General features: G+C 42.8%; 1 protein-coding gene across 1 annotated transcript; it reads right to left on the bottom strand.

The window, feature by feature from the left end:
- Positions 1-1,229: 1,229 nt before the first annotated feature.
- CFAP97D2 (CFAP97 domain containing 2) lies at positions 1,230-14,336 on the bottom strand. The gene is made up of 5 exons (XM_074983211.1): positions 14,238-14,336; positions 11,265-11,345; positions 8,356-8,474; positions 5,703-5,895; positions 1,230-1,912 (listed from the first exon to the last, which is right to left on the bottom strand). Exons 1-5 carry the CDS (start codon positions 14,328-14,330, stop codon positions 1,745-1,747), a joined length of 654 nt encoding a protein of 217 aa, XP_074839312.1. The 5' UTR covers positions 14,331-14,336; the 3' UTR covers positions 1,230-1,744.
- Positions 14,337-14,583: the final 247 nt, after the last annotated feature.

The following is a 14,583-nucleotide window of genomic DNA, read 5'->3' as shown; positions in this document are numbered from 1 at the left end:
AAGTCCAAATGAGAAAGAAAAATATCTTCTGACATGCAAAATATTAAGAGACTGTCTCTGAAAAAAGTAGTTGGCCACTCTGCCTGCCAGTTCATGAGTCATTAAACCATGTTTGTAACTTTTATTTCCAATTAAACAAAAGCCAATACTTAATATTTGTGTGATTTGACTTTGAATGTTATATTCACCAAGAGAAGTGAAGACTGGCTACACCTGACTGGCTTTGTATACTTAGACTATATTGTGAATTCAGAGGGTGTGTTCCATAAAGTATGACCTCTTTATTAAAAAAAAAAAAAAAAGGCAGGGTATGTGTCCTGTAGACCAGGAATTCTTATGGGCTGTTGGATTAATGGTGCCCTGCAGAGTACTTGCTGGTGGTACACAAAGAACTGGCTCCACTGTTTAAGTTGCTGGGGCTCAAGCAATTACATTTTTACTTTCATAATTGATGCCACAAGCCCAGAGGTGCTGCGGCTATTAACTGCCAAGCTTGGAGATACTGGGCTCAGCACTGGCAAGTGCTGGCACAAATTAAGCACTAGTGGGCTGATCACAGGATGTTTCTCTTCCTTGTTTTCAGCTTCTAAATTCCATGAAAAGAAGCTAGGGGAACACCTAGTTTATTATTTATATTACTTCTCCCTGCCTACAACTGCTATAGCTGATATCAGATCATGAACAGGCAGGGAGATGGTCCACTGAGTCATCTCCTTATTAGTGGGGAGTCTACCCTATGAACACCTTCAAAAAATTCCACCACTCTACACTCTTGCCTGTCATCCCCTGGATTAATCACTTGTGCTTAAGTCATTCATTGCCCCACCTTTGCTCCTCCCACTTCAGTTGTATTCATGAAATACGATGGGTGTGGCCACACTTGGCCAAACCTTCAAAATGGCCATGCGAACGGCCAAATCGAAGAATACTAATGAGGTGCCAAATTGAATATTCAGCGCCTCATTAGCTTTCACACACTTCTGGCTGCTGCTCTTCAAAAGTGCTATTTTCAAATGTGCACAGCTCGTCGTGGCTAGGAACCCACACATTTTGAAATCCCCTTATTCCTCTCAGCGGAGGGGAATAAGAGGATTTTGAAGTGTTTGGGGTCCTTCACGTTTGAAAGCGGCACTTTTGAAGAGCTGTGGCTGGAAGCATGTGAATGCTAAGGAGGCACTGAATATTCAGTTCTGCACTTCACTAGTATTCTTCGATTTAGCCATTAGCATGGCCATTTCAAAGGTTTGGCCAAGTGTGGCCACAGTCCATGGGTGTGTCTACCGTAGGAACTAACTTTGAAGTTAACTTCAAAGTCAAGCACTACATCAAAGTAGCCAGCAGAGAGTCTACACACATTTTCCCTTACTTCGAAGTAGGGAGCCCAACTTTGAAGTCCTCACTCCATTCCTGGGAATGGAGTAGTGCCCTACTTCAAAGTTTAACTTTGAAATAGGGTGTGTGTAGACATTCTGCTTCAAAGTTGCTTACTTCAAAGTTGTACTTTGAAGGAAGCAACTTTAAAGTTATTTCTGTAGTGTAGACACAGCCTCTGAAACACTATGCAGATTTATAGCATTGCTGGCAGCTATAAAGAAATCTTATATGTTAAAGACATGTGCCTAATACCTTACTGTAACATGTTGAAAATGATAGTACAATATCTATATAATCCCTTGTAGCTGCCTCTCCCACGCACCCCTCTCTCAGGTTTAGTCCTGTAAATTTCTTGAACTGCCTTGACTGGTTAGAATTGTGCTGTTTCTGAAACAGTCTGTCGGTTATCTTTTTCCTCTTCACTTTGGATATCTCCTCTTTCTCCCTCCTCTGTTTTGCTTTTCACATGTTCATCATTCAGTGGCTCATCTCTTTTTTCTCTCTCTTGTTTTGATGCTTTTTTGTTTAGATTTTGTTCCTGGAAGAGAAGTGAGAAATCTTTTTAAAAATATTTACTATGCAGAATATTTCAGTATCTTGAGTTTCTCAGGCTTTGCAGTTATTCTAAAATTGATCCCTCATCTGGGCACTGCTCACAGAGTGTGCACGTGAGCATTGGGTGGGGTGATGGCTGAAACCCTTCTCTGGAGCAAGGGAAGGGAACTTTTCCTTTTGTCCCTTGAAATTGTTGTGGCTCTCAGGGATGGAACAAGTTTCAGTAACGTATGCCACTGGACAGTTTGACTGAGAGAGCTCAGCAATAAAGAAAATTGGTGGAAACAGTAAAGATGATCCTGAGTGGGAGGGAAATTCTGTCTCCTCTCAGTGGCTTTGATATGCGGTTCCAGAAAGACTTTATCAGTCAGAAAAGGGGGAGCAGACCAAAATGTAAAACTTTTCATTTGTAAATGAAGGTGCTGTACTCTGAAAAAATCAAGTTATGGATTTTTCAAACTGAGCATCCAAAATTAGTGAATATTCAGTACCTTCATTCCCCATCTGTAAACTGGGGTTAATAATACTCAGTTTCTTAATATGAACGTTCCTAAGATAAATTAACATTTGTGAAACATTCAGTGTCACTTCTATATTGATAAATGCCATAGAAAATCCCACATAAAATTAATAACACTGGCTTTTAAAAAGCAGGGTTGGAAGCAGGCTCCACACATTGAACAATGACAATAAAACAAAATACTGAATTGTTGCTTATTTATTAAGCATCATCCATTCTCTGCATTGAACGAGGGAATAGTCATTTGGAAAAGATGTGTAATCATGTAACCGAGACTACCATTATGCACATGCACAAAAGGGGTGAGTTAAGGTTGTAGAGGCAACCTTAATTCTGGCTTTACCTGCTTGACTACCTTTGCAAATTTAATCATGTAATTTTTACATATTGTTTTGTGTGTAATATATATTTACAGCAGTTCAGGTTGAGTAACTCTTTTTAATTGCAAGCCCTTCTTTTTAACTGATTATTACTTTGACAGACTTTGGAAGCTTGGGGCTGAAACTTTACATGCGTGCTTTTTGCCTCAGCCTGAATATTTCCGGAAAGTTTCAGCAAAATGATATAGCTGTTTGCAAGAATACAGCTTGAAGGAGAGAAAATCCTATGTGTTGAACCAATTTTTCCTTCTTTCTTTCAAGACTTCTATCACTCAGAGGCTGCATCTACATTGAGAGAATCAATTTTAAGTCAGTCAGCTCAATTTTTCCAAGTGCTTGTCCTCATCGTAAATTCCATTAACTCAATTTATGGAGCACTAAAATCTGCATAATATCGATATCATAGTAACCTGATGGGTGTAGTGTTGAGTTTTGATTTAAAATTGCAAATGAAGGGCAGTGAGGATGAGACACGTCTTTAAATCAAATTCATTAGCCTCCACGGATGTCCTGTATGTGCCCCACAGTGCCCCACAGTTCTCCGCTCTGGCCTCTGTCATCTCCACTGCTCTCAGGTGCAGAGGAATTAGATAAGAGGAAGACGGTTGCAGTTCGGCACCTGGAAGCCCATGACTATAGGGTCATCAGATGCTGAAAAAATCATTTTTCTTTTTGTTTGCTAGTTGTGCAGCTGTGGGGTCTGTGGTTCTGTGCATGCCCCTGCTAGCTGCCTTTTTCTGCTCTGCCTGGCACCAGCAGCCAACTAGGCTATGGGTGGGTGTCGTGCTGGTCTGGTAGGGTGAGAAACTTCTTTTCAGCCATTTACACGTTGTCCTGACCCCCACATCTCCCTCCCTTCCCTCCCTCTGAAGGCACCACACTGTCTGGCACATTCCTGCGCCCAGCTGCATCATGTGGCTTGACCCCGAACCAATAAAAGGACATGCTGCGCAAGGTGCCAGGCAGCTTGCATGTGGCGAGGGTGGCGATTTTCAGGGGCTGGCCGTAGCTGGGGGTCTTTTAGCCGCCCCAAGCCATACATGCTTCAATGAAGGCAACGTATTAACTATACAGTTACCACAGTTGCCAAAGTACAGCTTGCAGCGGGGAATATTCTTGTTCTAAGGGTCGTCTTTTCCATGTGGAAACTTGACTGTAGTCTGGGGTCTTTTAGCCTGATGAATCATTTGAGTTTCACTGTAGCACCCATGTCTGCTTAAACATATGGGCCTTCTTTGGCAGGAGGCCTAAATCCAGATTTAAGTTCCTGAAACGGTGTCCATGGGCGGTAATGATTTTTGTGGCTGTCAAAAGTGTACTTTTGGCCACCCTGAGCCATTACTGATGATCCATTCGAGTTTCATTGTAGCACCTGTGTCTTCTTAAACACTTAACATGGCAGGGGAAAGAGGGGAATGAAATGTGGAAAGATGTCTTCATATAGCCCCATGTACTTATGGGGCCAGAATGCAACGGGGCTCAGGGAACTGTGGGAAAGGTTGCCACAATACATTGCTGTAGTGTTCGATTTAAGCTCGATTTAAGCTACTTATATGTGGCAGCAGTAAGTTGGTATTGTGGGGAGCATGTGGGAAGGTGAAGATGCTCAAAATCAAATGGATAAAACTCAACGTTAAGAATTGATTTTAAAAAAATTGATTTTTATCTCATAATGTAGATGTAGCCAAAGATGTGGAGCAGAGATGTGAAACTTTGCAGAAGGCTTGTCCTGGGGCCAGAGATGTACCTTTTGCTGTCCCAGGAAAATCCACCCAGATTGGGCTGAGTTATTAACCCCTAAAACTCTACTTTTATACACATACGATAGCTATAAGCCTCAATAATATTGAATGCAGAGACAAGTGTCTACTACCTTTTTGCTGCTGATTTACAGCTGTGCATTTTAGCAAAGAAAATGAAATGTCAGCTGCTTTGAACAGGAGATGTTCTGTGGAATTCAACCATAATATATTTCTGTAACCGCAAAATCTTTCACTATTGATCGTCCTAAAAATTCTGTAGTGGTAGTTGGCTAACTCTGTAGTAGGACAACTTAATTGCTGTCTTTTCCCCACCACAGAGGGGGTTACATTTAGGAGGTGGAGAATGTGCTTCCTAAATGCTGTAATTTCTCCAGTCCCTTCGGAAAATTTGAAAAGCCCTTTGTGACTCTTGCATTTTGATAAATGGAAGATCACTTATTTTGTAACTTCCTGGTAGTCATAAATAATGTGCCCTCTGGGGGAGAGAGCTCAGTGGTTTGTGCATTGGCCTGCTAAACCCAGGGTTGTGAGCTTGGTGCCTGAGGAGGCCGTTCAGGGGTCTGAAGCAAATAGATTTGCGGGGGGGAGGAAAACTTGTCAGGGGTGGAGCTTGTCCTGCCCAAAGGGCAGGGGACTGGACTTGGTGACCTCCCAAGGTCCCTTCTAGCTCTGACATGTGTATCTCCATACATTTAGAGCCAATAGGTGTGCTGCGGAGGACACTGCATGGTAGCAAATTAGGGGGTTGCCAACCCGTGGCTCTTGGAGCCTTTAAATGACACTCCCCCTGGGAGCTGCACAGAGGGCGTGCTATCCATCTGCTCTGCATATGTGCCCCACCACTTCATGGCAGAAGTGTGTGGCGGCTCCAGCAGCTCTGGTGAGTTGCCAGCATTGAATTAGGGTGGTGATACTGGGAGTGCCTGGCTCTGGGGAATGGGGAGGGCATTTATTTAGAGTGGGGGTGGGGCTGGGAGTGCAAATGTGGTCATCTCTTAATTCCTATTGGACACCACTGCTCTGGAGCAAATACACAGCAAAACACACAAAATGGAGAAGACAAATGGGTAATAGTTAAGACCTCTACCCCTCTCCAGAAAGCCAGGTTACCTCTCGATTCTGCAATTTGCACCACCCACGGGGATATCTTGCAATGCTGTCCATGTATTTTTCTACCCTTTTCCAGTCTTTCTGCCACCTCTGAACTTGATACTGAGGCTCACACTTTGTAATCCTATCCAGAATAGCACGGTTTTCTTGGCTGACTCTCAGTAGTTCCCTCTCTTGCTTTTCCCTGTTTAAACTAGAGGAGGAAACACACACAAATTAAAGTCAAGCTTCTGCACAGTCACAAATGTGTGAAGAATTTATGGGTCAAAGCTGGAACTTCAGTGTTGGAAACCACTGTAAGGCTGCAGTTATACTAGTGAATTGTGCAGACATAACTCGGTTTTGTCAACAAAACTGGTGGAACGTCCACGCACAAAATGCATTTTGTCAACAGTTTGACAAAACTCAGCACTTCTGCCAGCAGCGTTCTGCCTTTCAGCCATGACACAAAATGCTGCTGTCAACAGATTCTGTCAATAAAAAAGCTGTGTGGCTGCTCTGGGGGGCTTCTCTGGACAGTCATCCAGAACAATGGGCAACCCTGTCTGCTGTGCTTCTGTGTGCTTGTTATGTTGAGATACACTTTGTTTGAAGACGTTTTATACTGTCACTCAGATGAGACCTTCAAAATTGAGATTCTGTCTGTCTTGTGAAGATACTAAAGGTTCTGTCTTAATTTTAATAAGAGCACAGCCTTAATCTTGTACCTTGAAGTCGTCCTAAAACCAATCCTCCTGCCATTGAATTATTTTTGTTGTTATGTTTACAGATAGGGAGAGGGGGAATGTGGCTGCTGAGGTGTTAATAAACAATCATTTTAGACATCTGGCGTTAATCCTCAGTTTTTCAGCTGTTCAAGGAAAATGTCTCACCCTAATTTCAGAAATAAACCAGATCAGTTGGTTGTGGAAGAAGGAGCAGAGAAGTGTCTGGTCAAAAGTTATTCACAAATATTTCATGATTGGTTAGGGCCAGAGTTAAATGACATTCACAGGTATCAGAGAAGCTAAAATGATACATATACTATACAGCAGCGATAGATGTTCATCTTCAGTAAATACTGTGTGTGTGAGAGAGAGAGATTTCTCATGGGACCATGCTGAAGTCTGGATACTCTGGCCACGTCTACACGTGCACGCTACTTCGAAGTAGCGGCGCCAACTTCGAAATAGCGCCCATCACGGCTACACGTGTTGGGCACTATTTCGAAGTTGAAATCAACGTTAGGCAGCGAGATGTCGAAGCTGCTAACCCCATGAGGGGATGGGAATAGCGCCCTACTTCGAAGTTGAACGTCGAAGTAGGGCACGTGTAGACGATCCGCGTCCCGCAACATCGAAATAGCGGGGTCCGCCATGGCGGCCATCAGCTGAGGGGTTGAGAGACACTCTCTCTCCAGCCCCTGCGGGGCTCTATGGTCACTGTGTGCAGCAGCCCTTAGCCCAGGGCTTCTGGCTGCTGCTGCTGCAGCTGGGGATCCATGCTGCATGCACAGGGTCTGCAACCAGTTGTCAGCTCTGTGGATCTTGTGTTGTTTAGTGCAACTGTGTCTGGGAGGGGCCCTTTAAGGGAGCGGCTTGCTGTTGAGTCCGCCCTGTGACCCTGTCTGCAACTGTTCCTGGCACCCTTATTTCGATGTGTGCTACTTTGATGTGTAGATGTTCCCTCGCAGCACCTATTTCGATGTGGTGCTGCCCAACGTCGAAGTTGAACGTCGACGTTGCCAGCCCTGGAGGACGTGTAGACGTTATTCATCGAAATAGCTTATTTTGATGTCGCTACATCGAAATAAGCTATTTCGATGTAGTGTGCACGTGTAGACGTAGGCTCTCTGTTGCAAAGCAGTAGCTATTCTGGACTCCACCTGGATTTCTTGAACCTGAACTACTGAACTGTAGTGTTCTGTCTATAGACATGACTGGGCCTGATGAGTTGTCATTCCTTCATCAACCAGTCATGCATAAATGAATCATGGGGGTTTACAAATGATACTTGACTTGCACAAAACATTCATAAGGCAGATTCTGGTGTCCTCATTTCACTTCCAAATTCCCTTCTTACTAGTGATCATTCATTGTCCTGCTCTACTTAAAGAGTATGAATTTCCTTGGTGTTCAAATGGTATAAACAGCTACTCTCCTGTGAGACTCTTCTGAGAGTGTCTTACTCATCCCCATGAGCAATGACTTAAGTTCTGATTTATTTACTTGGTATGGTTACTGTACAGAGTTAACTTTGTTCTTATTTCATCTCAGTGCTTTGCACCTATGTTTTTCCAGCGATGTCTGTGGGAATGACTGGCAAAGCAAGTGGCAGTGACTCAGTCAGCCGCAACAGCTTAGTTGGGACATAATACAGGTTGTACCTCCCTCATACAGCTATCTTGGGACCTGAGTAGTCCTGAAGGAGGGGATTTGCTGGATGAGGGGAAGTCAGGTCTCCTGGCTGCCCTGTGGGGTGGGTGGGAAACAGCCTGCTGGCCTGGCTCGTCTCCTGGCTATTGCAGGCTTCCTGCACCCAGGCTGGCTGGAGGGGGCGGTGCACTCCTTCATGGCTCCTCCACAGGGCTGCTGGGCTCCCACACCCCGGCCAGGTTCCCCACTGCTGCACACTTGAAGAGTATGAATATGTAAACTATTACTGCTCTTGTTACCTTTTGGCCTGGTAGTAATTTTTATTGTCAATTCGCCCTTTCGTCCTCATGATGCAGGACATCTTTTCCAGCAGCAAATGGTTGTCTCTTTCGATTACTGACAGCCGCTCCTTCTCAAGCTTTGTGCACAAAAGAAGCAGAGAAATATTTGTTGTGGTCAAATCAAAACAACAGTGGAGTGCTTTGGATATTTTAACGTGCAGCTCCAACCTTGGTTCCTCACACAGACTGTGATTAAACCCTTCAGAAAAAGCTCTGCACCGCATCAGGCTGACGTAATGTAGGGTTTAAGTAGGACACAGTGCTTTTGGGGGATGTGGGGAGGGGCTTAGCAATGGAGATAATTTCATCCCCAAACAAAGCAGTAAACATGCTTTCCCCTGACTTCAGTGGGCTTTGGATCGGGTCCAGGAACAGCTCATCCCTGTCCTTGGTGAGGTTACAACCTGATTTAAGATGGGAAGCCACAAGTGGATGTCATGGGCAAATGGAAAGAGCTGCAGCAGGAGGAGAAGGGTAACCAGTGATAGAAACATATGGTTGCATAGACTGGTTATATGCACAATGAACTTGATCTGAGTCATTTTCAAAATTTAGTTTTAAGATCTGAACATGGAAAGGTGAAAAGATACCATGGTGATGGGAGCAATGTAAGAATGTAAACAGGAGACTGAACAGGTTTTGAAGACCTTGGAGCTAGCCTGAAGGTAGCCAGACCTGTGAGAAATGTTTGACCTGCCACTTGGGTGAAATCTAATCAATTCCAAAAGCTCCTCCTTTCTCTGTTCCCCTAGCAAAAAGTGCTCTGCAGAAGTATATTTCTGTGCCCCTAGGATGCCAGGGGCCTTTTGAAAAGAACCAGAGAAACAGGGACACTAAAAGGCCTTTCTTGTGCCGACTGATTCATCCCTCTCCCTCTGCTTCTTTTGTTATTTGTTTGTAGCACTCTGAAAACTTGTGTGGCCTAAAGAGGAATATGAAATCCTACCACATGCTGCTTGGGTAACCTTCAATAGTTAATGCTACTGTTGGGCTCTTTGTGCATCTTCTTTGTTTGCTTGGATTTGTAACCAAAACAGGTCAGCTGAAACTATTATGGATGTACCTAAAAATGGTGCTGTTAAGTAATCCCATCAGGCTCTAAAATCCCAGAGGAATAGTTAGTACAAAGGAGAAGAGAACCTGGTTATCGGAAGATAAACTCGCAACATTAGAGACACTTTTCCCTATACTTATATGGTGCCTCTAAAAACATGTTACAGCTGGATGGGGAACTCAGTGACACACAAAAGTGGCAGGATGCCAATAGACGGGCAGCTTCAGATCTGACTTTTTTGTAAGTATGCATTTGCAAACTCCATGTGTTTTCCAAAGGAAATGCTTCATTGCTCTTTTATAATAAAGGAAGCACAGAGGAGAAGAGTGGAAACAACCAGCACAGAAGCCATCTGATAGCAGATAAATGTGTATTCTTGAGGGAGAAAGTAATTGTTATGATAGTGAAATAGTTTTCAAGCTCTCTGGGGGTTGCTATAAAGGGCTCAATCTTCACTAGAGAGTTAGCTTGAAATAAGATGGTTTGAAACAATTATTTAGAAACATTCCAAAATAACATAGCTACACACAAAATGTACAGTAGACCTCTGACTTACACATAGGTTGCATTCCTGGGCAACCACACAAATCAAAATTTGCTTAAATCAGGACTGGGTGGGGGAGGGAGCCTGCTGTCTTGAGTCCCCGAGTCCTGGCTGCACCTAGCTCCCTGCTCCCGTGAGCAATGAGGAGCCCGGAGCCAGGCGCAGCAGTGCAGATAAGTTTCCTGGCTCCTGGTGGTGGTGGGCAGCTGGACGCCAGACACAGCAGAACTGGTCACTTTTTCAGCTCCTGCAACAGGAAGGGAGCCAGGAGCCAGGCTGCCATTTGGTTCCTGGCTCCCTGCCACTTGCTGGGGCCAGAAAACTGACCAGAGAAGCAGTGCTGGTGACTTTCCTGGCTCCCGCAAGAAATGCGTAAGAAACATATAAGCTGAAATCATGTAAGTCAGGGGGAGTCAACTGTATTTTGAAATAGCCCCCAGCTATTTCAAAATAGAATTTTCAGACACATAGCATTATTTCAATATAGTGCTATTGGATGCCATTATGGCTTATTTTGAATTAGCACAATTCGGTGTTTTAACGGTGCCTGTTTCAAAATAAGCATTGTTCCTCCTTCAGTGAGGTTTACTAATTTGGAAATAATGCACCTGCTGTTCTGTATTTCAAAAATAGTGTGTATAGTGTAGATACTAGCAAAGTTATTTCAAAATAACTCTGTAATCTAGACATAGTCAAGTAGAATAAGACCAATGTTCTTAGAGTACAAATAATGAAGTCCTTATTTAGGCAACACTCCCTTTACCTGAGGAACATGTATACAGTTTATTTTAAAGTGGACGCACAATTATTCTAAGAATAATTTTTTCCATTGTCATTTTATGTTTATAAATATTTGTCTTTTAATCATAGGGACATCAACATTTTGAAAGAATTACCAATCAAAACTGTCCCTTATTACATTTCCCATGTTTTCAGTAGGCAGACATGTCATAAGATTGCCCCATGATAATGTTCTGGCTGTTTTTTGTGTGTGTGTGTACGTACGTACGTATGTACGTACACGCATGCTCTGGACCTGGCGATAAGAGGGAATTTGATGTGAGGCTGGAAGGGCAATATTCACAGGCCCAGTCAGGCAGAACATGGGCTAGGAGTGAAGCTAAAAACTGACCATTTAAATCTTATTATGCCCCTGTTGATCTGTTTGTCTTACTTTCTTGGGCAAGGGTGGGAGATACTATAGTGGGTATTAGCATTGAACTGGAATGCATATGCCAATCTAGTTAAGTAATATAACGAACAAGATACCTTTAACTTCTTTAGCTTCAAGTGAAGATGGCCATATGTTAGGGGAGGTGTGGTGTCCACTACAGGTCTGGCTGCTCTGATCTGCAGCAATAAAAAGAACTGTTATTCATTTCTGTTGTAAATCAAATCCTTGCAAACTGTTAAGGGAAATGTTTGAATTCTTGCTGCCTGTATTAGTAGTAGTCATTATCATATCTGACATGCTTTATGTCAGCCATACCAAACTTGCTCATGGAGGCAGTGGGAAATGAAGACAATGTACTATGGAGTTTTTGTTTTCCATTTTCAATAAAACTCAAACCTTTCCTCCCAGAGAAAAGAAAAATACTTAAGACCAGATTCATCCCTGTACTGGTGCCTAGGACTGCTTGTGCCACCTTGACCTAGGAGTGCTCAGGTCTGGTCTGGCTCCAGGCACAAGCTCCCTAATGTACACTCCTGGTACTTTGCACTGTTGCAGGGATGCAGAATCGCTGGAAGGTAGGAATGTCTTAGCTATTTTCTGTCCTGCCCTGAGCCTACTGTGGTAATGTATCTGAACCTGGCTCTCCTGGAGAGGCATGGGTCTGGCTATGGGCAACCATGCAACTCCTGTGAAGGGCTTCTTGTGTTCAGGGTATTTTCCACAGCTTCACTGTTATAGCAATGCCTTTAGATGTATTCTCTACCACAAAACTACTGATAATCACCGATTAGAGTTTGTATTGCAGCAGATTCAGTGGCACAAAAATCTTTCCTTCAACATGCCACATATATATTTTGGTCATGCCTGGCAGGGAGATTATTGTACATGGCAGTTCATAGGAACAGTCTTGGGTTTAGGAGTCCTTGGAGGTGAAAACTGGGAATCGGGAAGAAAGAGGAAGACTGTGGAAGAGACCACTCTGTGAGACTCACAGGGACCCGGTGCAGGTGTGAAAAGATTAATGCAGTGGTTCTCAGACTGTGGGTCCTGACCCCCAACCCCTTTGACTGGGGTTGCCAGGGCTGGCTTAGACTTGCTGAAGCCCAAGCACCCTGTGAAGACACAACCTGAGGGCTTCAGCCCTGGGCAGTAGGGCATAGATAGCAGGCCCATGGTCTGGGGCTGAAGCCCTTAAGTTTCAGCTTTGCTCTCTTCTCTCCTCTGCCGAGAGCTGTGGGAGTAAGGCTTTGCCCCCCTCTCCCTGATCAGGGCCAGCAAGGCTTGGGTGGACTCAGGCTTCAGTCCCCCACTCCTAGCATTGTGAAGTAATTTCCGCTGTCAGAATGGGGTCACAGTGCAATGAAGTCCGAGAACCTCAGATTAATGGAATACATGGTTTTGTTGCTTTACTTAATAGCAACATACTATAAATACTGCTCACCTCACTAATACTTTAAGTATAATGCATTAACTGAGTGTAGGTGTGTAATGTGGATAATTATTTGAACTATGGTCTCTGCTTAGCTCCTTTCAGGAGTTGCTTGGCCATGTGATGTGTAAATAAGTGCACAACATTTACATGCTGTGCAACGGGGTTGCCAAGTAAATGCAATTTATATGGTAACAGCATAGAAAACTGCATTCCATAAAGTGTCACCTGGAGTCACCATGTAGCCCCAATGTTGCCTGCCACAGCACAGAGCTTTGAGTCAGGTACGAGTCTGAGTCCCCAGTTTCAGAATGAATTAAAACTTCTATAAATTACCAGGTCAATCTTAAAACTAGATAAAAAGGCAATAGTCATTAGATTGATTAAAACGATGTTAGGAGCTGCAATACTTAGGCAGCTTGAGTAAATAATGTATTTTCAGCCCAAGTGCTAGTAATATGTTTGCCTTTTTGTTGCAGTGTCTGATAGAAGGCTAACTTCAATGAAAGTTAAGAATGTTTAGCATAAGAAAATTGGGTCTCAAGTAACAGGCAGTTTCTTACTTGATAGCAGGGTTTTTGTTTTTGTGTTTTTTATGAAAACAGCTTTTTCCATCAAAATACCATATCAAAGAAACGTATTTTGGTGTGAAAAGCATGGTGATGAAATTCTGTTTTTTGGAGTAAAATGGATAAACCATTTTCCGGATGTTGAAATATCCTGTTTTGAGGATTTTAGAATAAAAATTGAGCTTTCATTTTGAAACTACATTTTGTTTCAACATTTATGCTTTGTTAAATGAAAAATGGGAAATCGTCAAAATGGAGAGAACATTTTCAATTTATCAATTTATTTTGGCCTTCTGTCATGATTTAGGACTCTTACATATCAATTTTTCACATGGCAGAAAGTCCATTTCCTGGTGAGCTATAGTTCAAGGTCTGATTTCCTTGGGATGAATATGAAGTTTCTAATGGATGTGGACTGTCAACCACTCCAGTGTCAGAACACTTTTAAATAGCTCCAGTAAAATACAATGGCATGGCACGCAGGCAGTTAATTAAAACAAAAGGAACTATTTATAAATTAAATGTCTGATCTTGCCATTTTGGTTAGACAAAATGCTGAGTTTGAATTTATACATCCTCTTTAAATTCTACCCGTCCATCAGTCAAACCAATTGATCAGAACGTGAAAAGACTGTAATTTATATGGTAATAGTATTTGAAACTGACCATATCTGTAAATTAATGAAGAAATATCTCCTTTATAGTAAGGTCAGTCACACTGTGACATCATCTTAACGAAGCAATGCAGCTGAATTCTTGTCACACGAGTTATTCAACCTTAGACTACACAAAGCCCTGAGGAAAGGCCTGAAAAGAATAATTCTACATTGTCGTTGCAAGGGACTGGATGACCAAGCAGATCTTTTCCATCTTTAAATTCTGTGGACATCATTATCATACTTTCAGCTGGTGGCAAGAGGTAGCAACCTGCATACAATGCATGCTGCTATTAAACGCTGTTCTCTTTATTCTAAGGAATACTTTCATACTCATGTTAAAGAATACATAAGGATTAGTACTAACAAATTCGATTTGCCTACATATTCATTGTACTACAGGGTTGTACCTACCCTTTTCTTGTGCTCTTCATAGCTTGCTTTGTCCCATTTTTGCTGAAGGTATTTGTTACCACATGGTAAAACTGGCTGGTAGGCTCTATGCATTGTAAACAACACACAGCATCTCTATAACTGAGGTTCTTTTAAAGAATGAAAGATATCACTGAGCCGTCTTAAGCAAATCCCCAGAGACTGGGTATGTTTGTAGCAGGTCATGTGCTGGTTGTCATGGTATCACTGCTAGAAAAAATGGAATAGCCAAGGATAGCATTTTAAACAATATGTTTAGAGCATAATACACAAGAGCTGAACATCTTAGCAAAAGATTCCAAAGGGTATCGTTTCAAGGTATTAAATA

This window comes from Carettochelys insculpta, chromosome 1 (assembly GCF_033958435.1).
Source record: "Carettochelys insculpta isolate YL-2023 chromosome 1, ASM3395843v1, whole genome shotgun sequence".
NCBI lineage: Eukaryota > Metazoa > Chordata > Testudines > Carettochelyidae > Carettochelys > Carettochelys insculpta.
Note: the sequence above shows the minus strand (reverse complement) of the source record. Positions and strands in the feature narration are given on the sequence as shown.

Coding starts and splice junctions, on each gene's coding strand:
- CFAP97D2 (XM_074983211.1), bottom strand. CDS start 14,330: ATGCATAGAGCCTACCAGCCAGTTTTACCATGTGGTAACAAATACCTT. Junction 11,346..14,237: donor ATGAAGAGCACAAGAAAAGG/GTAGGTACAACC, acceptor TTATTGCTGCAG/ATCAGAGCAGCCAGACCTGT. Junction 5,896..8,355: donor AATTACTACCAGGCCAAAAG/GTAACAAGAGCA, acceptor TTCCTCCTCTAG/TTTAAACAGGGAAAAGCAAG.